At 37.5% G+C, this 26497-nt stretch overlaps 5 protein-coding genes across 9 annotated transcripts; 2 read left to right on the forward strand and 3 right to left on the reverse strand.

Moving 5' to 3' along the window:
* Nucleotides 1–79: 79 nt before the first annotated feature.
* On the reverse strand, nt 80–5450 carry LOC111482303 (mannose-1-phosphate guanyltransferase alpha-like). Of its 2 annotated transcripts, XM_023128019.1 has the most exons (15): nt 5132–5449; nt 4930–5027; nt 4757–4857; nt 4580–4658; nt 4319–4379; nt 4162–4208; nt 3940–4032; nt 3727–3817; nt 3499–3547; nt 2650–2766; nt 2404–2551; nt 1516–1608; nt 1363–1431; nt 458–500; nt 80–360 (listed from the first exon to the last, which is right to left on the reverse strand). In XM_023128019.1, the coding sequence occupies exons 1-15, from the start codon at nt 5184–5186 to the stop codon at nt 260–262; spliced, it is 1245 nt and encodes a 414-aa protein (XP_022983787.1). In that variant the 5' UTR covers nt 5187–5449; the 3' UTR covers nt 80–259. The 2 variants fall into 2 exon arrangements, with proteins under 2 accessions (XP_022983787.1, XP_022983788.1); XM_023128020.1 differs by lacking the exon at nt 1363–1431 and having other exon boundaries at nt 5132–5450.
* Nucleotides 5451–5787: 337 nt separating this feature from the next.
* LOC111482243 (zinc transporter 5-like) lies at nt 5788–8793 on the reverse strand. The gene has a single exon (XM_023127937.1). The coding sequence runs from the start codon at nt 8712–8714 to the stop codon at nt 6210–6212; it is 2505 nt and encodes an 834-aa protein (XP_022983705.1). The 5' UTR covers nt 8715–8793; the 3' UTR covers nt 5788–6209.
* Nucleotides 8794–13001: 4208 nt separating this feature from the next.
* On the forward strand, nt 13002–16343 carry LOC111482269 (protein NRT1/ PTR FAMILY 5.8-like). Its single transcript, XM_023127972.1, has 4 exons — nt 13002–13183; nt 13740–13957; nt 14761–15308; nt 15380–16343. The coding sequence occupies exons 1-4, from the start codon at nt 13102–13104 to the stop codon at nt 16218–16220; spliced, it is 1689 nt and encodes a 562-aa protein (XP_022983740.1). The 5' UTR covers nt 13002–13101; the 3' UTR covers nt 16221–16343.
* A 2190-nt stretch (nt 16344–18533) lies between these two features.
* LOC111481992 lies at nt 18534–19529 on the reverse strand. The gene has a single exon (XM_023127619.1). The coding sequence runs from the start codon at nt 19527–19529 to the stop codon at nt 18534–18536; it is 996 nt and encodes a 331-aa protein (XP_022983387.1).
* Nucleotides 19530–19720: 191 nt separating this feature from the next.
* Nucleotides 19721–25936, forward strand: LOC111482237 (CRM-domain containing factor CFM2, chloroplastic). Of its 4 annotated transcripts, XM_023127927.1 has the most exons (14): nt 19721–20501; nt 20645–21173; nt 21244–21374; nt 21727–22032; nt 22116–22272; nt 22381–22673; nt 23481–23540; nt 23637–23693; nt 23785–23895; nt 24191–24433; nt 24514–24730; nt 24901–25031; nt 25133–25369; nt 25734–25936. In XM_023127927.1, exons 1-13 carry the CDS (start codon nt 19812–19814, stop codon nt 25319–25321), a joined length of 3114 nt encoding a protein of 1037 aa, XP_022983695.1. In that variant the 5' UTR covers nt 19721–19811; the 3' UTR covers nt 25322–25369; nt 25734–25936. The 4 variants fall into 4 exon arrangements, with proteins under 4 accessions (XP_022983695.1, XP_022983696.1, XP_022983697.1 ...); XM_023127928.1 differs by lacking the exon at nt 23785–23895; XM_023127929.1 differs by lacking the exons at nt 25133–25369; nt 25734–25936 and having other exon boundaries at nt 24514–24726.
* Nucleotides 25937–26497: the final 561 nt, after the last annotated feature.

The raw sequence follows: 26497 nt of genomic DNA on the forward strand, positions 1-26497 counted from the left end.
GATTTTTTTTTTTTTTTTTTTGTATTTTCAATGATAGCAAGTCCAAATGAAAAACAAGATAAAGAGGAATCCAGACAAATAGTTGAACAGCAGAGATTTCCAACTATTTCCCCGGAGAAATTTTCAGTATAAGGTGAAATTTGAGCTGCCTCTAAGAATCCAAACAAGGAACATAAAACATCGCCCAATCAACTATTTAACTTGAAGGAAAATTGTGTAAGTTTGTTAGTAGAGAGAGAGAGAGAAAGAGAATGGGGTGTTATAAAATAATCTCCTCAGCAACGCTAAGGTTGAGGGTCTTGTTTGGGAGTACTATGCTATTGGTCACCACAACTTCGTCTTCAACAATCACAGCTTCTCCTGAAAAACACACCAAAATCCCTCTTCAGTTGGTTCTAACCACATCAATTTCTCACCAGCCCTTACTCAAGTAATAAAACAAGTACAGGATACGTACCAAGGATCGTAATTCCGAGCTTATCATTGAAGTCACCATTTGCCTGAACCAGTTAAATTGCATAAACATCTCAGCCAGTTTTTTCTTTCCTTTGGAAAGATATTTAAAAGAGAATAGAAAGCACTCTCAAGCGAAGCTAACCGCACGAAGTTGTTAGCATTTCCTAAATCACAGATTCTCCCAAAGAGTAGAAGAATTACAAAAAGATTCTCCAATTAGGTTGAAGAGGAGGTTGGTAAGCCCAAATCATGGTCCGAAAATGTGAGATCCCACAGATTGGGGAGGAGAACGAAACATTCTTTACAAGAGTGTGGAAATCTCACCCTGGTAGACACGTTTTAAAAACCTTGAGGGGAAGCTTGAAAGGGAAAACCCAAAGATACAATATATGCTAGCAGTGAACTTGGACTTGTTACAAATAGAATCAGAGGCAGACATTGGGCGATGTGCCAGCTAAGAGGCTGAGCTCCGAAAGGGGGGTGGACATGAGACTATGTGCCAACAAGGACGCTAGACCCCAAAGGGGGTGGACTAGGGGGTCCCACATCGATTGGAGAAGGGAACGAATGCTAGCGAAGACTCTGGGCCCCGAAGTAGGGTAGATTGTGAAATTCCATATCAGTTGGGGAAGAGAACGAAGCATTTTTTATAAGGGTGTGGAAACCTCTCCCTATCAGACGCGTTTTAAAAACTTTGAAGGGAAGCTTGGAAAGAAAAGCCCAAAGATATCAATATTTACTAGCGATGAGCTTGGGCTCTTACATAAAAATAACTAAACGAAGACGAGCTACAGAAGAAAAGGAGTGGTTCATCAACTCAAAGACACTCGCGCTACTTCAAGGTCTAGATTAACCATCTAAAGAACACGAAGTAAACTTAAAATATAAGAACATGATTGCACTTGCCTGGACACGAGACCATTTGCCCACTGATGATTTCCATCCAATAATAGAATGTATAACAACAGCATTTTCCTGTCAAAGAGAGTTACATGATCTTCTAAATTTAATGTGCAAGGCATATCTTATTACTAGTCTTCATGGTAGCTAATTCCGTACCATAATTTCGGCATCATCCAAGATGATGCAACTTATAAGCCTCACACCAGCAGCCACACGAACGTTAGCAGATACAGAGACATTGGGGCCAATCTGTTCAGAAAAACATTTTAGAGTAATCAGGGCTAGAGACAAAAATTATTCAGGGCAGGTGCCAAATTGTAGTTACCACTCTCATAATGGTTAGATGCATAAAAAGAGTCATTTTTGTAATTTCTCTCATGTACATCTAGTAGTGTAAAAAAGCCATTTATGGATGTCTTCAATATTCCAGCCAAATTTGAAACCTAAAAAATGTAACTTTTAAAAACTTGTTTTTGTTTTAGAATTTGGCCAAGAATTCAAATATTTTATGACGAAAGATGAAAACTATTGTAAAGAAATGGTGAGAAAACAAACCATTTTAAAGGACCCAAGAAATTAGAGAATTTTTATTTTATATATTTCTCGGGGGGTGGGGGGATGGGCAGGGGGTGATTTTAGATATTTGTGTGGGATTGATTTAAGGTTTTTATTTTTAACGTAAGTCCATGTCCCATGACATCGTTTATGAAATATTTAAAATGAATGTTTTCCACATCAAAAGAGGTCATGTCATGCATATGGGCAGCGGCTCTATTTCAGTAGGAAGAGCAGTTACACATTCAACCAAAGGGCCAGGCAAGCCCACTCTTCTAGAAAAGTGAGTGCCTAGGTAATACCTAGAGATCGGAAACAAGAGTTGTGGGAAAAACTGAACAATGATGACATAAGAAGACCAAGTAAACAGACGAGAGGCATAATAATAAACTTCGGAACTCTATATTGAACTCTAAAAAAGAGAATATCTTAAGAAACAGAATAAGGTAAGTTAATTGATTGTAAGGAAAAATGAAGTAAAAAAACTACCTTTGCAGTGGGGTGTACTTTTGCAGATGGATGAATGTAGACATCGCCAACGATATTAGCACTCTTGGTACCATTTCCAGTAGCCAAAAGATGGGGAGAGGTTAATTGAAACTGGGCAAGATAAAGGGCCGAACACTTCAAAGACATCCTGCAATGTTGATACAGATGCACGAGGCTTTGAAATACCATAAGTTCGAGTATAACTACAACAGAGAAAAGGCACAGATGCTGAAGTGGTTACTCTACCCTGGAGTCTTGATTTGTTCCCAAAATTCCATGGTCTGATGTGTATATAACCGTTTCTTTCCGGCAAGGGGTGACAAAATATCTTGATCTAATCTTATGAAGTCCGTAGGAAGGTTCCTGTTGGAAGAGATATAATGGAAAAAAAAGGTCACCTAAGAATCAAGAGGTGTTAAGAAAACTGACCAAGAGAACAATAATTCTTAAAATAGCATACGAAGTTTGGCTCATGTACTCAAATCTGATGAGTTTCTGCTTCTAAACATGAAACTGATAAGTGAAATAACCAAATTAAATATATATATATATATATATATATATTCTAAACATATAGCATTATGCATATTCAGTATGAAATCATTGTATGAAACTGGGAGTTTTTTTCTTCTTTTTTTAATGAGTAAACCGAACTTTCGTTGAGAAAAGAATGAAGGAATACAGTCGTAACCTACAAAAACAGGCCTCCAATCTAACAAAATAATTCCCAATGGGCAATCGCAAAAAAACTTAGTCAAAGACACCCAAAGTGACACATTGAACCAAATACAAAACCATGCCTCATTCAGAGACCTCTCGAACCTCAAAAAATTCTATTGTTTCTTTCTTCCAAGAACCCTGAAACAAGGGCCTCATCAAGTTGTATAAATGTGAGATCACACGTTGGTTGGAGAGGTGAACGAATCATTCTTTATAAGGGTGTGGAAACCTTTGCCTAACAAATGCGTTTTAAAACCTTGAAAGAAAGCCCGGAAGGGAAAGCCCAAAGAGGGCCGTATCTGCTAGCTATGAACTTGGGAAGTTACAATAAAATTAAGAGATTTTCAAGTTAGAAAAACAGACAATGTAGCTAACCTTGTTGCAGATTGTAGAGCTTCAAAGCTGGAGATACGTCGTAGATTAGCTGCAAAAATTAAAAAAAGAAAAATCAGACTCTATTTAGAGTTGAAATGAATATTGCAAAAACTATAAGTATTATGAAAAAAAGTTATGCTTGCAAAAACATCATTTGCTGTCAATATAGCACATGATCACAAATGGTTATAGTAAAGTTCAAAATATAGCATCAATTTACACTCTAACCTCTGCCTTCCCGATGAACAGAGACATCTTCGATGGCATCAAAAATTTCCGGGGTAAATACATATACACCACAATTGATCAAATCACTCACCTGCAATTAAAGAAAAAACAGTAATTGAAAACATAGATATCGAAGAACTTGGACAACTGATTAGCAGATTAGGTTTGATAAACTGAAGTAAAAAAAAGAAAAAAAAAAGCACCACATCATACAAAAGTCTCGGGTTTCTCTGTGTAATGCAACAGCTCATTTGTGACTGGATCAGCAACCAGTGCACCAAACTGATTAGCCGATTCGGCAGAAACCTGTACAGGAAGCCAAATAAAAGCATAGATCCGACATAAAGTGCACTAAAATGAATATAATGTTACAACATGTTTTTGATTTTGGCTACATAATCATTTGTTTTTGAAAGCCATAGATCATACACCAACCTTTTTTACTAATATGGTTCCCATCCCACCCGATCTTTTATGTGCCTCTGTAAAGTAAGAAAAGAAAAACACCGCTTACTTTACTATGAACACTTAGGTTAACAGCAGATGATGAACAAATTGGTTCCTAGAAAAAATTACAAGTCATAAAACTAACCAAGCATGTCTGGAAGAGGAAAATTGCAGCAAACATCACAGTTTAGTAGAAAGATGTACGACTGGGAAACATACAATAAACAATACATGAGAACTTTTGAAGAACTTAAGCATGTCTGGAAGAACTTAAGGACTATATTTATAATTTAGCTAAGAACTTATGCACAATAAAGTTCATATCATGCAGATTGAGAAACAAGAATACGATCTTGCTATTCCATAAAACACAACATAAACTTAGGAAAGAGCAAAGGTTACAAACTGGGCTGTCTTCCAAGATAATATCTCTGAAGTAATAAATACCCCCAGCTGAGCCATGGGGTTTATCCTCCTTCAAGTACCTAAAAAAGCCAACACAATCAAACAAGCTCCACCATTTCAGAACCATATAAGCACAAGCCATAACTAAAGTTGACTACATTGGATGATCGGCAGTCACCTCACAGGCAGTCTCAACTCATTGGACAAAGAAGAAACGTAAAGAGCGAAGTCCCTCTCCTCATAAAATCCAATAAGAAAAATTTGTGCTAAATTTGTTATCTACAAGAATTCAAGGTTCATCATAAGTACTCATCCAAACTAAGCAGAAAAAAGATTCAGCTGAAATCTAACCCCTTTGCATGCAGAGATAGGATGATGAACCATCGGCTGGCCAGCCAGAGGGAATAGAGGCTTCGGAGTATTGAATGAAAGAGGCCGAAATCTAGTGCCTACATAAGAAAAAGGAAAAACAGACCAGTAAAATCAAGCCAAGCAGAAGAGAAGATTTTCGGATCACCGGAAAGGGAATCGGAGATTTGAAATTTGTTCATACCTTTGGTTGGGCCGCCGACCATGATAACAGCAACCACTTTCTCCGAGCTCTCCATACTAAAAGAAAAACAAAAACCCTAGAAGACCCTGCGCATCAAATCTGTAGGTTTTATCTTAGTGATTGTACCTCCATGGTTGACTGCAAATTCATCGAATCAAAAGTGAAGTGACGTTCCAAAATTCAATATTTTTCGCTTTTCTTTTACAATTACAGAGAAACAGATCGGGAATGGAAGCAACCGTGCCGTACATCAACTGACTGATACGTATCAGCACTGTATACGTAGGTCTATGGTGACTAACAAAACAATCTATACGAACACAATTTGAAAACTACAATTCATGATCCCAAGATTTTTTCACGAGCTTTTATGCATATTTTAGCTGTTCATGCCTTTGATAAAGTTGAAAAACTAAACAAATAAAGACTATATTATGATATCATGATTAAGTTGAAAAACTCAATCAATAAAGACCTTAGGGTATATAGACACATTCTTATATACTGACTCAAGTGGTGATAGTGATATGAATTATCTTGAACTAAAGATCAATAAACACATTCAGTAAACTGTAGAATCTAATGCATTCTTTAAGCATTAGAAAAGTCGGTCCAAACAAGCTATGCATATAAACGGAGAGACGATGAAGAGCGAATTTCGATAGAGTGAAAGGTAATTAAGATCAGTTCGAATTCATTCTTTACATCCAGCAAAATAAATGAATTACATTGACACTAATCTACCATTTGAGTCAGTATATAAGAATGTAGAACAAGGATTCAACACAGAACTATCACTCTCTGTGATGCAACAATGGAAATATGTAGGCTGATTCAAGCCTAACGTGAACTATAAACTCCTCCCTGAGCTTGACAAGAATCAATTCAGATTCTTCACATTGCATTTGCAGAGCTAGAAGAGGAATGTATAAGGATAATTTACTTAACTCCCGACGCATTGCATCGATTAAAAGGAGTCTATCAGCTGACATTGTAGATTAGGAATATGAAGATTAACCCAATCATCCAATAATCACAGTGAGTCATGAAAACAATGTTAAAAAGAAGCTCATCAAGATCATTGTTGATTATATTCCAGCTGCAATGTCAAGTCCTTGATTCCAGCATCATGCAGTATGTGTTCAACCTTTGCCTTTATAGAAGGCTTGTCGGTTTCTGTTGAGACATGAAGACGGAGTGTTCCCACGACGTCGGTGTTAGTGAAACTCCATACGTGCAGGTTCTGAATGCCTTGGACACCACAGGTCGCCATAATATCATTCACAGCTTCTTTCAGATCCTGCTCATGTGCCCTGGGAACTCTTTGAAGCAAGATTTCTGCAGAGTTTCTAAGTAATGGAATGACTGAAGAAATGATCATTATAGAAATAAATATGGAACAGGCGGGATCGGCAACTAGCCATCCCTTGTATTTGATCAAAAGGGTCGATATAACGACACCGACACTCCCCATGGTATCGGCCAAGACATGTAGAAATATCCCTTCCATGTTGTGGTCAATGTGGTGATGGTGGTGCTTCTGTCGGACTGTCCCCTCAACAGGCTGTTTTGAAGGGTGGCTATGTGAACTTTCTGAAACAGTGTGAGAAACCATTTTGGGCACATCAGATTCAGCATGAGCATGGCCATGGTGGTCTTGCTTGCAAGATCCGTCAAGATGATGGTGATGGTCGTGATCATGGTTGTGGTCACAATGGTCAGAGTGATCGTGATGATGGTGATTGTCATGGTGGTTACTGAGGTGAATCTCGCTGCAAACGTCAACCTGATTGTTCTCATGATGGCCAGTATGGACAGAAACTGAACTTTCATGAGATTCATGCTTGTCATGAGAGTCTGCAAACAAGTGGGAGCTCGCATGAGAATGAGAATGAGAGTGCGAATGCGAGCAAGATCCCGATCCACCGTGGGCATGATGATGCTCTTCATGAAAGAATATCAAACCAACCACATTTACAACTAGCCCTCCAATAGAAACTGTTAATAAGCTGTTTGTAGATATCTCCTGTGGATCCAAAATTCGCTCAAACGACTCCAATACAATGAGCGCCCCGACCAATACCAGGAAAACAGCATTAGCATATCCTGAAAGAATCTCAAATCGCCCTCGCCCGTAGTTGAATTGATTGTTCGCAGGCAAGCGAGAAATATATGAAGCATACAGTCCAATAGCCAAAGCAGCACAATCAAACAACATATGACATGCATCTGATATCAGCCCAAGACTATTGCTCATAAAACCAGCAACAAATTCAACAACCATATAGCCAGTGTTGATTAAAAGGAAAAGTGCAATCTTTCGAGACTTCCGCTCGGTCAAAATGTGATGAATAGGTCTCATGATCGTCGTGGTAATGGACTCCGACGACTCGATCCCAAGCTCAAGATAATTCAGGTAAACAGGATCTAACTCTCTTACAGCCACACACAGCAGTAATCCACATAATAACAATCCCCATAGAGAGAGATCAGGAAAATACAGTAACTCTAGAATAACAGTACAAACAAAAGTGACAAGAAATTCACTCCTGAAATCTTTTGAACTAACTAATTTATCATCACCGTAATTTTCATTCAAAAGAACCCCAAAAACTACAGTGTTTGCAAGAGGCCATGCCAGATTTCCTAAGGAAACACTCTTCCCCTCCGCTTCAAACACGAGCATACTAATTACAGCAGGAACAAAAAGGATGACCGTCGTGAAGAACAGTGAAACTAATCTAACTCGTTTCTGACCCAATTGTCTAACAGTCCCCCAATTCGTGGAAATCCGCTCGTAACAACCCAAGAATCCAGAAAGAAAAGGAAGTAACATGGGCCAAATTCTCATACAATTCTCTCTAGGAAGCACAGAAAATCCGTATTTATCAATGAAAGAAGTTGCAAAAGGGAAGCAAGCAATTCGGTCCCAACTAATAGACAACAGAAACAAACCAAAGAATAAGGACAAAAACCCGCGAACCTCAGAAGACCGACTTCGAGTACGATCACCCATAGTCGCCTGATTCCGCTCCTCGGCCAAGAATCGAGCCACCACATTCCCGGTCAGTTCAGCTAGAATCATTGCCGCTGTTCCACAATACAACAGCGCTTGAAATCGAAGAAGGAAAACAACCGCGAGCAGAATAGACTTAGCAACCAAAGTCTTAATCTGCGACTGCGAAATCGAAGAGAAAAAGAAAACGTCTCGATTCTGGTTGGAACTGTGAAAATGGAAGTTGGAGGCGGAAGAAGAATCGGTAAAAAGAGAGAAAACGAGAGTAAGAAGAAAGGACAAGAGAGAAACCAAGAAAGAAAAAGGGAAAAGAGAGAAAGAAGGGGAAGAGCGGAGGAATGGGAGGAGCGAATAGAGTGAACGGAGCGAAAACAGAAGCAAAAACAGGAATGAAATTGAGCTTTTGTTCGAGGATTTGGAATTGAGGCGGCTCTTGGAGGGAGTGGGAGTTGGGGTTGAAGACGAATACGGAAAGAGAGGGTAAGAAGGTCGAGAGGAGGCGGCACCAACGGCGCGCGGTGGAATTGAGAGACGGTGAGGCCTGTGATGGTGGTGGTGATCGGCCATAGATTCCGACCTCCGAGATGGACTTTTCAGATCTCTACAATGGCGCCGGCCAATACGAAGATCGAAGGTAGAAGGAAAATCTCGTTTATTTTCCAGAAATGGAGACAGTTCATTGGAGACTAATAATCAGCCCAAATTCAAATGTGTGGAGCCCAACAGGCCCACTTAATTTTCAAATCATGGAAAATATTTAAATATAACGGTAACGGCGTAATGGGACCGTATTGCCACTTTTATAAGGCTCCGTTTTTCAAAAATAGACACAGAAAAAAAAAAACATAAAAATAATGTTGGTCTAGTTTATTTATTAAATTTTAAATATAGTGTTTTTGTTTATGTGATGCCTAAAATTTGAGTTATTATAATTAAATATTCTTGATAATTACTATTTATTTCACTCTAAAATGTATGACTTTTCTAGTTTTCATAATTAATGTATATTTATGATTATTATTATTTTCTTTTTTTTTAATTCGGTAGCTTCTTAAAGTTAAATTTCCTTTTAGATATTCGATGGGTTAGATATTTTTCAACCACTCTTTTATTTATCAATTTTTTTTTATTTTTATGGGCTATTTTGGTCTTTTGATAATTATTAACGAGACATTAAGTAAATGAGAGTTACATGAATGAATTGAGACCACATTCAAATGAGAGTGATCAAATGATAGGATAATTAAGAAATATTTAAAATAATTGAAAGTTACTATTTATACCAACAAGGTATATTTTAATTTTAGATGACTTAATTACACGTAGTTTTCGCTCTTAAAAAACGAGAAGTAAGTAACATGACTATGTTACAGGAGAATGTCAGGGTCATCAAGTGTTGAATTTGAAGGGCATGGGTTGTTACAAATGGTATAAAAAGATGTGATTTGGAGGCAAATCAAAGGAAAGCTAATGGCATGTGACATCCAAGTAAAGGAATGGTACATGAATGAACCAAAACCACATTAGAAAAAAAACGATCGTGAATATATGATGATTAAGAAAAACTTAAAAGAATTGAAAGTCACTATCTATACCATGTCGTCCAAATTCCATTAACCAATTGCTTTACTCTCTGATACAGTTTATTTTCGTGGTATTAACTAACAGTTAAATTAAATTTTTTTAAAATTTATTTATACTGTATAAGTTCCATTTTCGAACGTTAATTTATTTATTTATTATACCCATATAAGGATTGAATCTCTTAAATTAAACTATGACCGACAATTACAAATATTTACTAATTAATATTTTTTATCCATTAATGTTAACATTAATAATGTCGATATTATCATCATACATTTTAAATATATAAATATTTATAATTCACTGCCATTAATGGATGGATAATGATATGATAGATCTTGGCATTGACATATTTAAAATAATATAAAAGTTGATTTTCCATGCATGCAAATTTCCACAAAATATTATTTTTAATGGTGAATAAATAATAAAGAAAACCCCAAGAGGGCAAACATTCTTTTATTTTCCTAATTTTCTCTCAAAAAATAAAAAAAATAAAAAATGTTCCACTAAGGTCCATTATTGAAGAAATAAAGATGTGCGCTAAGGCCACACATATATCAAGTGGTACAAGTAAAGTAGAATTAATTTAGACACAAACATTAATAATATAAAGTTATTAACTTTTTTTTTTTTTTCCTTTCCAAACTTTCTTTACTTTTCGATCCTTTTTATGGGGAATGTACTAATCTCGATACCTTGATTCAAAATTTTAATTAAATTTTATGTCGTATTGATGATGTTTACATGCATTCGTTTGTTACTATATATTATCTTCTATTGTTATTTATATTTAGTCGTGTTTAATCTTATTAATTTTACTGAAGTGCGTCGTTTTTTTTAAGTATTGGGCTATTACGACCACTAGACGACGAGAGACATTAAATTTAATAAAATTGTAAGCGATAATTTTTTTAAAAGATTTAGTTTTAGATAGAATTGTATTAAAATATATATATTAGCTAATACTTATACTATTCATCCATTTTTCAATATAATAAGTTATAATTTTAAATATCATATGTTTTAGTCTATTATATATAATCCTCCGTCACATAGTTTTAAAACGTGTCTACTAGGAAAAGGTTTTCACATTCTTATAAAAAATATTTTGTTCCTCTCTCCAACCAACGTGAGACCTCACACCAGTATCAAAGACAGACAGCACAAGGCAGTGTACCAGTAAGAATGATGGCCTCTAAAAGAGGTGGACTGTGAAATCTCGGTTGGAGAGGAGTTGCATTGATCTTTAAGGCAGGAAACCTCTTCCTAAGAGATGTATTTTAAAACTGTATGATTGACGATGATACGTAATAGACCAAAATGGACAATATTTGCTAGCAATGGGCTTGAATTATTGCATCATATTATCGCCAAAATTGAATTGAAAAATTACACAAGAACCGATAAAGCATATAAAAATCACGTCGTCCATGGGCAAGAACAATATATGACTCTTAAACCAACAACATAACAATATTTAATTTAAAATTGAGTTAGTTTAAAAAAATTTGGTTTTTCCCTTCAAAAAGAAAGTTCCCAATTGGGCCTGTTAGCTTGCTAACCACTCTACAAACCACATTAATTACGTACCTTTTGTCTTGGATAAAATTAATTTATTTTGGCATCATTTTTGCCAAAATCAATAATAATTATCTTAATTTCAAATCTTATTATTATTATTATTGGTGGTGGCTTCCACGTGGAATTCAAATCCAAGGAAGTGGATGAGTCATCAACATTACGTTGACTAATGTGGGCCACCCCCAGGAATTCATTGGTGGAAATGTGTTTGATGGACAGATAAGACTCTTTTGATCTGATGGAGGAGTCTGAGTCAGACAAAAAATAAAAGACAACATAAATCTGTCCATTAACTGATTATAGTGACGGTATCGGATATTGCTTTGATGTGTCATACTTGTTTCTTTAATAAATAAATAAAAGGGTTTAATTAAGTTTAAAAATGCCGAGTTTTCATCTTTCTGAAAACGACAGTTTAATTATTAGTCAAAATCATAAACAAATTTTTTAAATTTTCAAAATTTTAGGAACTAAATATATATATATATATATATATATAGAAAACATGTATGAATTGTGGATATTTCCAAATTATAATTCCATTTTTATGTTTTTTATACTATGATCATTATTTATTTTGAGTATAGATTCATTTTATTTTTGGTTTTATTATAAAAAAATTCATCAACGACAATAAAGATATATAATTGTTTTTATTCATAAAATGCTATTTATTTTATCTATTAATATTTCAGATTTAATAAAAGTATTTCATCCCATTTAGGTTTTAGTCTGGACATTACTATATTTATATATTAATTTTTGGTTTATATTCTTAAATTTCCTAAAGAAGTTATCAATTTTGTAGGTAAACTATATAGTTGTACTAACTAATTATGAAATAATAGAAAAAATACGGATTTCAATTAAATTTTCTAAAACTTTATACATTTAAAAAGTCAAAAGACTATAATAGTTATTAATCATCGAATTAATTAAAGTCACGTTTTTAAATGGGATAAAATCAAACCAATCCATATTAAAAATCAAAATTCTTATATTTTTTTTAATATATAATTTTTATTTTCATTTCGAATGGTAACTATAAACAAAAATCAATTAATATAAATTGGGTGTGGTTAAATATCTCAATTTTAATTCTTATCATCTTTGATGATAATTCTAGAAAGACAGAAGAAACACGACCGAAAACTAATTCAAATTCTTTAGATTAAATAAGATCAATTCCCACATTTCAACCGTCTTTTTTTTCCACCCACATTTCAACTTGTTCCGGTGTATATCATAAAGAATTCGATGTTTTGAATGTTTGTGGAGAAAAGATTATCGAGAGTCACTAGTTAACTTATCAAAATTGAAAAGCTTAATTTGTTTAAAATTTAAAAGAGTTATATAATACATCATTTACAATAATGAACAAAAGCAGGGAAGAAGAACCCATGGTGTAGGCATCCACGTGGCAGGTGATGTAGCACGTGGAGTGGGATGTACCAAAAAATTGGGAAGTGACGTATACATGCATGAACCCAAGAGACAAGTCACTCATCTGATTTTATGCAACGCCAACGACAACTTCCTTTTTTTTTTTTTTGGTCTTTCAAAATTAAAAATTAAAAATTAAAAACTTTAAAGATATTTATTATTAAAATGGAATTGGCTTTTGTTTGGTTGGTGGATATATATATATACGTTGGCCCGATCAGTATTTGCCCACAGAACAAAACAGTCCTCTCTCTTTCATTTTCTCTCTATTCCACTGCCATTGTTCTCTGCAACTTCCAACCTCAACCTACCCTTACCTTCTAGTCTTCCCTCTGCTGCCATGACTGCAGGAGGAGGAGGAGGAGGCGGAGGAGGATCCCCGCCCCAACCCCGGTTGAGTAGATCATGTATTCTTCTCATAGGTATCATCTTTCTCGTTCTCATTTGACTATAATTTTGAGTAGAAAGAACTAAACTTAGAACGAGTGACACAAAAATTTGATAAAATTTATTTTTATTATAAGGTACATGAATGAATCGAGACTATGACAATCATAATATAATGAAAAGTCCAGATTCTCGATCGTTACTATTTTTCGAACATTTTTTTTATAAGTATTATTGTTTTTTAGAAACAGTTTTTTTTTTTTTTTAAATTCTTTACTTGTTTTGTTGTTATTATTATTATTATTATTAAACCTAGTCAGTTTCTTACTCTCTCATTTTAAATTTAATGAATAAATACAAGGAAAAATTTAATTTTATAAATTAAATACGTGCGTGGTCAACTAAGATACCAAAGTTAATAAGTTATATATAATAATATCAAAATTAAACACGTTACAAACCCATAACAAAAATTAAATTTATTTTTATTTTTAGAATTTGACTAATTACTCAAATATTGCAATAATAAAATATAATTAAAATGTTAAAAAAAAAAATTAAAAAATTAAAAAATTAAAATTTTTGGAGCAGTGGTATCGGGGATGGAGAGGTTCGTGTTCAAAGGGGTGGCGTCAAACCTGGTGACGTATCTAACGGACGTGATGAAGATGAGCAACTCGTCGGCGGCGAAGACCGTCAGCAGCTGGTGCGGTTTCACTTCCATGCTGCCGCTTCTGGTGGCGCCGCTTGCTGATTCTTATTGGGATCGCTATTCCACCATTTTAGCTTTTGGTTTTCTTTACGTTCTGGTAATAATCACTCAACTTTTCTCTCTTTCTTTTGGGTTTGGATGATGAGTCAGTAATCACCATGGAAATGGATGATGAGTCATATTATCCCGTATCATTTCGTTAATATCTTAATTAATTGTGTTTACAGCGTTGACATTTTAAGTAAGCGAGAAAATTAGTGGGTGAAGAGTTAAAATGAAAAATAAAATGAATTATTGAATGAAACCGGTACAATAAGATATCTACCTCCTAATAACTTTTGTTTGATGTGGGATTCTGATTTATATGTTCATTGCAGCTCTTTTCGAATTATTGGGTCAAAAAAGTTGATCTTACTTGTAAGAAACTCTTGTAGGAGTGGTGTTGTGTCCAACCTTGTAAAAAAAAAGTGTATAGCTAAGTTAGGGTAGTCTGGATTCTTCCTCACAGTTCGGTTTATGAATTGATTTGTCAGGACCTCATGTGAAGTTAGTGGAAAGTAAAGTAAGAAGGGTTCGACCGAGTTCGAATCTAGCTCGATACATAAATTACATTTCGAGACGGAATCGTATGGAATTTAAGGTTTTGGTTATTATTAGTGTGACCATTTAGGATAGGATAGGCCATAGGGGATGAAATGTTTGAGCAAAAGTGAATCAATGATTTGGTCCAATTATATCAACTTTTCTCTTTTTACAAAAATAAGAGCTTTGCCTTTTTTCTTCCTTTTTCCTTGCCTTTAATTTTAGCCATTGAAATGGGTAACTTTTTTATGGAGTTTTCTATCTTTATTTTATTTTATTTTATTTTCTTGTTATTAAATTTTATTAGAATTTGAACAGGGTCTGGTCGCTTTAGCATCAACCACATTAGCAAGAACATGGTCACCAACAAACATGGCCTCCTCCTTTCTGTTCTGGTCCCTCTACCTCATCTCCCTCGGCCAGAGTGGATACAACTCTTCTCTTCAAGCTTTCGGCACCGATCAACTCGACCATGATGACACTGAACTCACAACCACCATAGGGAAGACATCGTCATCCTCCGACGAAAAGTCGAAGAAGAAGAGCTCGTTCTTCCAATGGTGGTACTTTGGAGTATGCAGTGGCAGCCTCCTTGGTGTCACAGTAATGTCCTATATTCAAGACAACTTTGGTTGGGTCCTTGGGTTTGCCATCCCCATGTGTGCCATGGTTTCTTCTGTCTCTCTATTTTCTTGTGGCACGAGGATTTATCGCTATAAGAGAGATGACGATGAAGATCAAGCCGAGAAGAGACGGTTTGTGAAGGTGGTGGAAGTGGTCAAAGCCACAGCTTCTAGACTCATGTGTTGCAGAAATGTCGTCGCCTTTTCCGGTGAAAACTCTGATGATGACGATGTTGAGTTAGAGTAAGAATCAAACCACTCGAATCAAAATTAAAACTTTTAAACTGAGAAGCTGATTATATGTGATTTTGCAGGCTGCAAGAGAGCAAGCCACTTTGCCATGAAAGCTCAGGAGCCATGAAAATCATGGATGACAAGAACATGATTCAAAGAGAAAGATTGTGTGTGCCGGACAAGGTGAAAATGGTACTGCGGCTGTTACCAATTTGGACAATGCTTCTGATGTTCGCTGTAATCTTCCAACAACCAGCTACCTTCTTCACCAAGCAAGGCATGACAATGGAGCGGAACATCGGCGCCAACTTCAAGATTCCGCCCGCCACCCTCCAGAGCGCCATCACCATCTCCATAATCCTCCTCATGCCGTTATACGACAAAGTTTTGATCCCGATCACCCGCCTGTTTACCGGTGCTGAGAAGGGCATCACTGTGATGCAGAGGATGGGCATTGGAATGTTTCTCTCCACCATCGCCATGATACTCGCCGCCCTTGTTGAAGCCAAGAGGTTAACAATGACAAAAACAGCGTCGTCGTCGTCGTCTGTGTCGCTTAGTATCTTCTGGCTCCTGCCTCAGTACATAATATTGGGAATTTCAGACATCTTCACAGTGGTGGGGATGCAAGAGTTTTTCTACTCGGAGGTTCCAGTAAGCATGAGAACGACAGCATTTGCGCTGTACAACAGCGTGTTCGGTGTGGGGAGCTTTTGCAGTGCGATATTGATATCGATCGTGGAGTTAATGACGAGTATGGAGGGGAGGCCAAGCTGGTTCTCCGACAACACGAGGGAAGCTAGATTGGACAAGTATTATTGGCTGTTGGCATTTTGCAGTGGGTTGAGCTTTGTATTGTATGTGATTTGGTGTAAATGTTGCAGAAACAGTAGGATCAATGAAGAAGAAACACAATATTGAATTCGAATCAAGCTTTGTGAGTGATGGATTTTGTAAATATTTTCTGTGGAATGGGGTTGTAATGGGTCTTTTATGTAACTGTTTGTTAAATAGGTAGAAATGAGAAAGATTAGAGTTCGAGTACTTCAAATGTTTTTCGATTTTAAAACGCGTCTAACAAGGAAAGGTTTCCACACCTTTGTAAGAAATGTTTCATTCCCCTTTCCAACTGATGTGGGTTCTCTCAATTCACTCCGTTGGAGACCTAGTGTCCTCGTTGGCACACCACACGGTGGCTAGCTCTGATACCACTATAATAGCTCAAGCTCATCGCTAGCAAATATTGTCCACTTTAACCTGTTATACCGTCAATCTCACGGTTTTAAAACGCGTCTAATAGTGAGAGGTTTCCATACTTTTATAAATAATGCTTTGTTTTCCTCTCCAACCGATTTAGGATCGCAATAATAAGACTACATGTCTATTTGCTACTGTTGAATCAATCTGGGAAGGAAAAACCTTCCAATTATAAATCTTCTGTGAGATGGCAACGATTTTTCTGTTTTTGCCCGGACACTCCCTTTTCAGAAAAAAAGAAGGTTGCTTTAGATCAAATTATATGTTCGACATGTTCAAGCTTTTCCTCACTTCTACAAAGAGGGACGATGTTTATGTCTCCAACAATATATACACCAAACCCCATCGAATCACTCGTTCTCTTCGTTTCTTTCTTTCATGCCAACTCCCAGTCGCCATACCCTAGTCCTGATACTAACAGCAAACCAACAAATCTTGCATAGGTTTTTTGATTTCTTGAATCACTAAGATGAGCTATTGAACTCTAACCAAAAGAGAACCTAAGACTCTGCACCCAATCGTCCATCGCACCGACTAACCGATCGATCTCACCGAAAACATCAACTTTGCTGTTTCTTCTCGTCCTCTTATCTTTTCCCCCAACATCTCTACTTCAACATTAAAACACAAAGCAACCTATTTTATTCAAATGTATTGTCTACCTAGATCCCATGAACCAAAAATTTGGGTGAGTCTTCCAAACATTGAAAAAAACTTTAGTAGCACAACAACATTCATGTTTTCGATCTTATAGTTCCTGTCGGAGGATATTCGAGGCGTCCAACATCTATGGTCATTTCCAAGTCCCACCGTTTGTAGCCTTGGATCCTATTATCTACTTTTTCCCGGAACGAAAAATGTAATGGCCTAAGCCCACTGCTAGCAGATATTGTCCTCTTTGAGCTTTCCCTTCTGGGCATCCCCTCAAGATTTTAAAACGCGTCTACTAGGGAGAGGTTTCCACACCCTTGTCAAAAATGCTTCGTTCTCCTCCTCAATCGATGTTGGATCTCACAATCCACTCCCTTTAGAGCCTAGCGTCCTCACTGGCACTTGTTCCGTTCTCCAATCAATGTGGGACCCCCCAGTCCATCCCCCTTCGGGGCCCAGCATTCTTACTAGCACACCACCTCAAGTCTACCCCCTTCAGGACTCAACCTCCCCGCTGGCACATCGCCCAATGTCTAGCTGTGATACCATTTGTAACAGCCTCAAGCCCAAGCCTACTGCTAGCAGATATTGTCCTCTTTAAACTTTCCTTCCGGGCTTCCTCTCAAGGTTTTAAAACGCGTCTGTTAAGGAGAGGTATCCACACCCCGATATGGGATCCCACCAAAAAATAGAAACAGACAGATCATCAGAATGACCCAGGTCTAAGGATTAGAAGAAACCAATGATTTGTAACACTAAATGAGGCCTTTTTTTCTTTGCCCGAAGAGACCAGACCCTATGGTGTGAGACATTTGCCTCACTTCAATGAAAAATAAACAATAAAGAAATCACAAAAATATACTAATAGCAATGTTTTCTAGTCCTCGGTGTGGAAGGTTTGGAGGACTGCAATTCATGATGTACTAGAATTACATGAAAGAACTTATGTACTCTTAAATCTTCTAACCATACATGAGACATAAATACTCCAAGCACCATCCTCATAGAGGCACGAGTTTCATCTAGAAGAGATGTAAACGCTCCTATGATCCAAACAGACATAAGCTTCTAGGCTAAAGAATTGAGCGGCCAAGTCTCAGGACCTTTTTACAACATTCAAAGGAACAAGAAAACTAAATGAATGAACACACCACCAAAAAAGCTCAACAAGATCAGCAAAGCTTCTTTCTATTTTTTGGTCAAGATAAAACAGAAACCAAATCAGTACCAATCCATTTGATACAAGTTAATCACAACATCATCGGTCTAAACTAACCATACTCATACAGTTTATAAACCAAAATTTACATTCCAGTGGAATTTACCTCATTGATGAGCATCATGAGATTCATGACCATTCACACCCACATCGACTACTGCTTGCTTTGTCTTCCCCAAACTACTCTCTTCACCAAGATCATCATCAGAATCCAAAGTGAACTGACCCTGAAACCCAAATGGCTGCATCTCTGCCCCGACCGGGCGGTACTGCAAAAAATCACTGCCGCCTCCATTTCTGTAAGTGATGATTGAATATACACCAATCACCAAAGCCACTAGAAGGGCAAGATGGCAATTGAACTGAAGCGTAGCAATAGCTCTGGCTCTGTGATATTCAGAGTGCCCCTTGCATTTTATAGTGTAATTTCCTCTGCTCTTTTGGTGCAAAGAGCACCCATCAGCAATCAAAGTGGTGAAAAAAGACAACCCCATTTGTAAGAACCATGTCCCCTGCAGAATCAGCCCAACCCCACGAACAATTTTGGGAGAATTCAATTTGGGGGATTTCAATTCGAACATTGTAGAGATAACACAAACTGTAATGGGAACAAGCAAGAGATCAAAATACCGATTCTCGATTCCACTGGTGTCTTTCCTCTGCAGGTAGAACAACAAAAACTCTTCCACAAAAGCGAATAGCGCAATTAAACTAAGGATTAATGATGGAAGATGAAGTGAATCCTTGAGATTAACCAAAAAACCAAGAATCGAATAAAGCAAGAAAAGAGAAGCAATGGCCAGATTTGGTAACTGGAGGGTGGAGCCGACTCGATCGCTCGAGTTCACCGCATCAAAAAATGAAACGAGGGAGTTTAATATGACAAGAAATGAGAGAATGAAGACGAAGATGAAAGAGAGAGACGATGAAGATGAGGGGTTTTTGGCGGTTGACGGCGGAAATCGAGATGGGGTTTGGGCGGCATCGAGAGAGGAAGATGCGTTTGGATTTGAATTGGCAATGGAATTCAAGGAAGAGAGTACCTCCCACGCTCCGATCAGAAAGAAACCCCCGCCGGTGACGGACAGGGTGAAGAACCCCATACTTGGATCTCGCCGGCGCTCTGCTCTCGATATGAATCTGCTGAAATGTGGAGAGTCCTTGGACTGATCTTTTCTTCGTTATTTCCAGTCGGTTTGAGCTTTGACTTTGGATTTTTTGTCAAAATTAAAAAATAATAATAATCATAATAATAAATTATGAGAGCCATCAGGCACGAATCACGTGTCGGATAAATTGTTATTTCCCTCTCTTCACCGGGAACCAGAGGAGCTCCGTCGTCTTCGTCTTCGTCTTCGTTTTCGTTTTCTTCATTGTTCAATGAAATGTTCATCTTGCAAACTCACTATTCCTTCACTCTTAAACCGCTGACAGACCAGTTCCCTCCGCCCTTCACCTTCTTCCCATCTCAGCGCCATCCCACCCTCATCTCCCATCCTCCAAAATCCAACCGCTTCCTCCTCCGCTGCTCCGCCGTCGATTCCGACGCCCTCCCCAAATCCGCTATTCAAAGAATTGCCGACAAGCTTCGAAGCCTTGGCTTCACTGAGCAACCGCCCGAACCAGTATCGGACCCTAATGCACCCTCTACGCCTGGAGAAATCTTCGTTCCGTTGCCCAATCAACTGCCCAAGTACCGGGTTGGGCACACCATTGATTCCAGCTGGAGCACGCCTGAGAATCCGGTTCCGGAACCGGGAACGGGAACTGCGATTAAGAGGTTTCATATAATTAGAAATGAGGTGGAGAAGCGGAAGAGGGAGGATGGGGTGAAGCAGAGGAAGAGGGAGGAGAGAGCGCCGACTTTGGCGGAGCTGAGCTTGCCTGAGGAGGAGTTGAGGAGGCTTCAGGGAATTGGGATTAGGTTGAAGCGGAAGCTTAAGATTGGGAAGGCTGGGGTTACAGAGGGGATTGTTAACACTATACACGAGCAATGGAGGCGGTCCGAGGTTGTGAAGATAGTGTGTGAAGATCTTTGTAGGTTGAACATGAAGCGGACACATGATTTATTGGAGGTTTGGTTCTTGATTTCTGATTTTTAACTGCTCGAAATGATTGTTTCTATGATAATGTTATGATATCCTTCAAGTCATCTTTGTAGTTCCTTGTTTTGCCCGGCACAATCAATCTAATTCTGTCTTGTTCTCCACAATCTCAGAGAAAAACTGGAGGAATTGTTGTATGGAGATCTGGAAGTAAAATCATATTATATAGAGGGCCCAATTATGTATATCCTTACTTCTCTCATGAAATTTTGAAACATGATGCATCACATGGTGCTTTACTGGATTCACATAGTGATGATGATGGAGGGAACAGTGAAATAGAGAGCTCTTTATCTAGCATCAATGATGAAAAGTCTGCTGGACCAACTTCATCTGATAAAATGGCCGGTGGGACTCTCATTCAAGGTGTTGGTGCTCCAAACAAAGTGAGATTTGAACTGCCAGGTGAGGCAGAACTTGCAGAAGATGCTGAGAGTTTGTTAGAAGGACTAGGTCCACGTTTTTCGGATTGGTGGGGATATGACCCTCTACCTGTTGATGCGGATCTTCTTCCTGCCGTTGTTCCTGGATACCGTAAGCCATTCCGTCTTCTCCCATATGGAGTGAAGCCTAAGCTAACCAATGATGAAATGACCTCACTGAGGAGACTTTCTAGGCCTTTGCCATGCCATTTTGCATTGGGTGAGTTGCGTTGATACAAATTCTTTTTAGTACGGTCGGGATCGTGTCTTATATTTTCATCATTTTACAGGTCGTAATAGGAACCTTCAAGGGCTTGCTGCTTCCATTATCAGGCTGTGGGAAAAATGTGAGATAGCCAAAATTGCAGTGAAAAGAGGCGTACAGAACACAAACAGTGTGTTGATGGCTGAAGAGTTACAGGTTATTGATACGTCTCTCTCATGAAAAAAAAACCCGACCTTCATTGAGAGGTTATTGATAAATTTCAATTCTTACAAACAATATGCCTTACATCTTATGTCTGTTGAGTCTTGCTAACGCTTATGAAAACATCACAAGCTCCAGGAATAATGTCACGTAGTTTTTCAGTCCGTGTAAACAAAGAATACCAGGTAGCATGTCTGGTTAAATATGAAAAGAAATCTGTATGTTCTTCAGACTTAGGAATATAGTGTATGCCGACGGTTAGTTCTTGGAGCAATTTTATTATTTTATGCATCTTTTACATTCAGATTTTCTTCATGTGCTTATAAAATTAATATTGTCTTCACAGCTGCTAACTGGAGGAACTTTGCTTTCCCGAGACCGGGAATTCATCGTCTTCTATAGAGGAAAGGATTTCCTGCCATTTGCTGTTTCTTCTGCAATCGAACAGCAACGGTACATTCGATTACAAAAAATGAAACAGATGGATAATGCACTATCTACGGCCGTGCAGGAGAAGAAACTTGAGATAAATGAACGTGGTCCCACAAATGGAAATCAGAGCATCACGGAGTGGAAAAGGGTTGTCTCGGAACAGAGGAAGCTGATATCATCTGAGACATCTATGAGAAAAACTACAATCAAGTTGTCCATTGTATGTCTACATTGATAATGCTGCAGCTAAGTAGCTAACAACTTCTGGTTTCTGAATTACAACTTAATGTTACTACTGAACAGGCATTGGAAAAAAAAGCGAAAGCAGAGGAACTTTTAGCGAAGCTGGAGGAAGAAGAGATGCTTCGACAACCGGAAATAGATAAAGAGGGAATAACTGTGGAGGAAAGGTATATGCTGAAGAAGGTTGGCTTGAGAATGAAGCCTTTTCTACTACTTGGTCAGTGATGCAAATCTAGAACGGAGGTTTTCATTGGAAAGTTTCATTTCAAATTGATCTTTCTTGCAGAAATAAACTCATTGAGTTTTATATTTTCCATACACACAGGTAGAAGGGGCGTTTTTGATGGAACAGTTGAAAATATGCATCTTCACTGGAAGTATAGGGAACTTGTAAAAATAATTACTAACGAGAGAAGTTCTAAAACTGTTCATGATATTGCACGGACCTTAGAGGCAGAAAGTGGTGGAATTTTAGTTGCAGTTGAGAGAGTGAACAGGAGTTATGCTATCATTATATACCGTGGGAAGAATTACAAACGGCCTTCACGTTTAAGGCCTGAGACACTCTTGAATAAAAAAGAGGCATTGAAGCGATCTATAGAGGAACAACGTCGAAAGGTGAGCAAGATTATTCCATTTTCTTGCATGTGTATGTATCTGTTTCCCGTTCTTTTCATCTTTTCCTGTACCCCAAAGAATATAACCATATAAACAGAGAACTCGAAGGATATATTCATTTAAGTAAAGAACTCTCCATGAGATTACTAAGAAATTGGTTAAACTGATGCAACTATGGTAATATATGGTCAAGTATTGCTGTTCTTCAATGGAGTTATATTATGGCTAATTAGTCAATACAATGATGATTAAGGTTGATTGGATTCCAGTTAAAACTGATGCAACTAAAGAAAGGTCCTTTCTGTATATATGTATATGTTTTATTTTTTATCTCCCTGTCTTAAGAACCCTGACAATCAGGGTCATTTTTTTTATGAGCTGCTCAATTACTCACTAGAAGGATTGGGCTCTTCTTGGATCTCATTTTATACGGGTGTATTCCAAGCACTTCAAGGTGACAATCTTCTTCAGCCACGAGTTCATGAAAAATAGCTGAATTGCTATGGTCAGCATTGTCACTGCGCTTGTATTGAAAGATGTCGTACTTTTTTAGGACTATTTAAGATGTGAAAAAGATATCATGGATTTAGTGATCTTCCTTGTATCTAGATGAAAAGCAGTATATGAAGTTTTATATGAATTACAATTACTTAGGCTCTGATTCATGCGGTGCTTATGGAGGATGTCTTATTCTCCTTTTCTGTAATAATTTTTGTTGACTAACATAATTGTTTGTTATTCAAAAGAAACAACTTACTATTATCTCTCCTTCTGCTTCTTATTCTATTTGTTGCTGTGACATTGCAGTCATTGAAACTTCATGTTTTAAAGCTTACACAAAACGTTAAAGAATTGAAACTTCAATTGGTGAGCTGCATTCAAATTTGCATACTTTCTCTCTTTGGTTTTCTTTTTCCTTTCCTATTTTTCCTAGCAATTCTGGTTGAGTCCCATAACTCTCAGGATAAAGACAAGAAAGCAATTGGTATGGAGTCGATAAAGAAATCAACATTTCAGCAGGTGAGCCGTTTCTATACATTTTCATATACACGACTTGTCTTTCCCCCTAATAATAATTAGATTGGTAAATTACAGTTTTGATATGAATTAGGGAAAAGAAGGGACAAACGAGATACAAACAGCTGGAAGTTTGAAATTAGATACTGATCCTGCCTGCCTCTCTCATGCAGAAGATAATGCTTGTTTGGAGGAGAATGAAGTGGTAAGATTCATACCATGTAAATGTTCATAATATCTTCCGTTTATCTTGTGCTAGAGGGTACCTCTAGTAATGGCTTCTATTCTAAAAAATGAAAATTGAAGTATCCCTAGCCTTGAGGTAAATTAAACAAAAATTTTAATTCATTACGTATTGATGCGATTTGCATAAATGTAGGTTTCTACGTATGTTGATTCTGTGGTCTTTTGGTGAACCTGTGTTTGCTACTGTCTTAAGAAATATGCATGGGTTTATTCAGAAGTAGCTTACGAATTATCCCCTGGCATGATTGTATTAGGCCATGGTCAATGGGGATAATGCAGCTCATACGAATGGAACTGTCTGTTTGGAAACTTCAATAAACAGTCTACAAGCCACTCAAAGGGACAGTGATATCTTTTTAACATCTGATTGTGATCAGACTAATGCCGAACTGAAATCTTCGTCTGAATCGGTTAGGCAAGGAAACCACACAAAGGTGTCCATGGCTGAGAATGCTGCATTTGGAAGTATTGAACCTCTATCAGTCGCTAATTGTTTGGTATGTTGACAATTATTTCTATCAATTCGATTGTTTTTCTTGGTATAGTTGCTCACACAATATAGCGGCTAGAATTCCAGTCAGGAGAGAATAATTCTGGAACTTCAGATGCCGTGCATCTTATTGCTTTGAATAAGAAGATGAAGCCATCTGTTAGGTTGGAAGAGGAAAAACTAGCAATGAGGATGAACCAACCAGGTCAGATTCCTGCCAGAGCGCCTCAACTCTCCAACAAAGAGAGGCTTCTTCTACGAAGGCAAGCGCTCAAGATGAAAAAACGTCCCGTGCTTGCTGTAGGTAACTCGTGCTTCCATCTTTTCCACTGTGAGTTTTGCCTTGCAACTTTTAAAGCCAGATATTAGGAGATGCAGTTGGACAAAGTTTAAGGAACTTAGTATTAGTAACTTAGTTTCTTCATTTCCATGGACGCTTGTTCAATTTGTTAAATGGCCTCTATTAATTTTCAGGCAAGAGCAACATAATTACAGGAGTTGCAAAAGCAATCAAGCAACATTTTAAAAAACACTCTCTTGCTATAGTCAATGTCAAAGGCAGAGCCAAAGGAACATCAGTCCAGGAGATTGTTTTTAAGCTTGAGGTTAGCACACCCAAGTCTTCTCTCTTGTTTGTGTTTCTCTATGTGGAAATGAATTTAATGCTTTAATATTTGTTCATTAAAACTGCCTTTCCCTTCGCTAGCATGCAACTGGTGCAGTTCTAGTCTCTCAGGAGCCCAGCAAAGTTATTCTTTACAGGGGTTGGGAGGAAGAAGATAAATCCCAAGATAGAAAACAAAATGCTATCGAGATGCAAAGCAAGGGTGAAGCTCAACTCTCTATGTCTCCTGAACTCTTGGCAGCTATAAGGGTTGAATGTGGATTGCGGTGAACTGAAAGAAAAGGTCAGCTCCTCGTGAAATTCTAGCTTGTCTCTCAGGTATTTCTTTAATCCTCACAGTATACTTATTCTAACCTGTTATATGGCACGCCTAAATCTTCACTTCATAGAATTGACTGTTAGATTTACTTTTTACAAGATTAAACACTGGTTTTTTTTTAATCGTGTTTACTTCATTTTAAGCCAATGGATGAAAATAATCTAAAAAGCATTCGATAATATTATCTTAAGTTTTTGTAACATCCAAGATCTGGTTCTACATGTTAAGAATTCATCCAGTTGTAAAATATGAGTCGGGAAATTATTTATTCAATCATACATGCTATGCTATGCTTGCGTTATGTGTTACTTTACAAGTAGCCATAAAGAGTATTAATTTTCTTGGGTTGACATATCCTATCAGAGCTGTTACTTGAAGAGTTTCTGAATGATCAAACCTCCAGTAATCAACTGGCATTCTTCGGCTCGATATTCGTGGTGGCAGACGTTCGTAACTGGTCTCTTTTGCTGCTTGTCAATGTAGCAGGTAAGATATAAGAATGAATCTTGATGCATATGTAGATTGATACTGATCTTCAATGGCATTAATTATTCAATTCTTTCTAATGTTGTGTTTTTAAAATTCAATTATTTCGTATGCATTATGTTACTGCAAAGTGAACTGAGGGTCGGTAACGGTCCAAGTCCACTGCTAGTTATCTTCTTTGGGCTTTCCTTTCGAGCTTCTCCTCAAGATTTTAAAACGCGTCTACTAAATAAAAGTTTCCACACCCTTTATAAGAAATGTTTCGTTTTCCTCTCCAACCAATGTGGGATCCCAAAATCCATCCCCTTGGAGGCTTGCATTCTTGCTGGCACATTGCCCGGTGTTAGGCTCTGATACCATTTATAACCGTCTAAGTTCACCGCTAGCCGATATTGTCCTCTTTGTATTACAATGGCAATATATGAAAAGCTGATTCGTGGATGACTCCTGTTTCTTCCTTTAACTTCCACTTCGATATTTTAAGAATCTCTTTTGTGAGGGGTCATTCAGTGAAAAAAAAAATGCCAGGTTTGAAGATTCTTTGAGTTGTTTTGGGAGATTGAACGAAAGAGAATAAATTGAAATTTTTTTAATCATAGGGACCAAAATAAATAGTAGCTAAAATGGGGGATTGTTGTAGA

The sequence above is a fragment of the Cucurbita maxima genome, unplaced genomic scaffold (genome assembly GCF_002738345.1).
Source record: "Cucurbita maxima cultivar Rimu unplaced genomic scaffold, Cmax_1.0 Cma_Scf00007, whole genome shotgun sequence".
Lineage (NCBI taxonomy): Eukaryota > Viridiplantae > Streptophyta > Magnoliopsida > Cucurbitales > Cucurbitaceae > Cucurbita > Cucurbita maxima.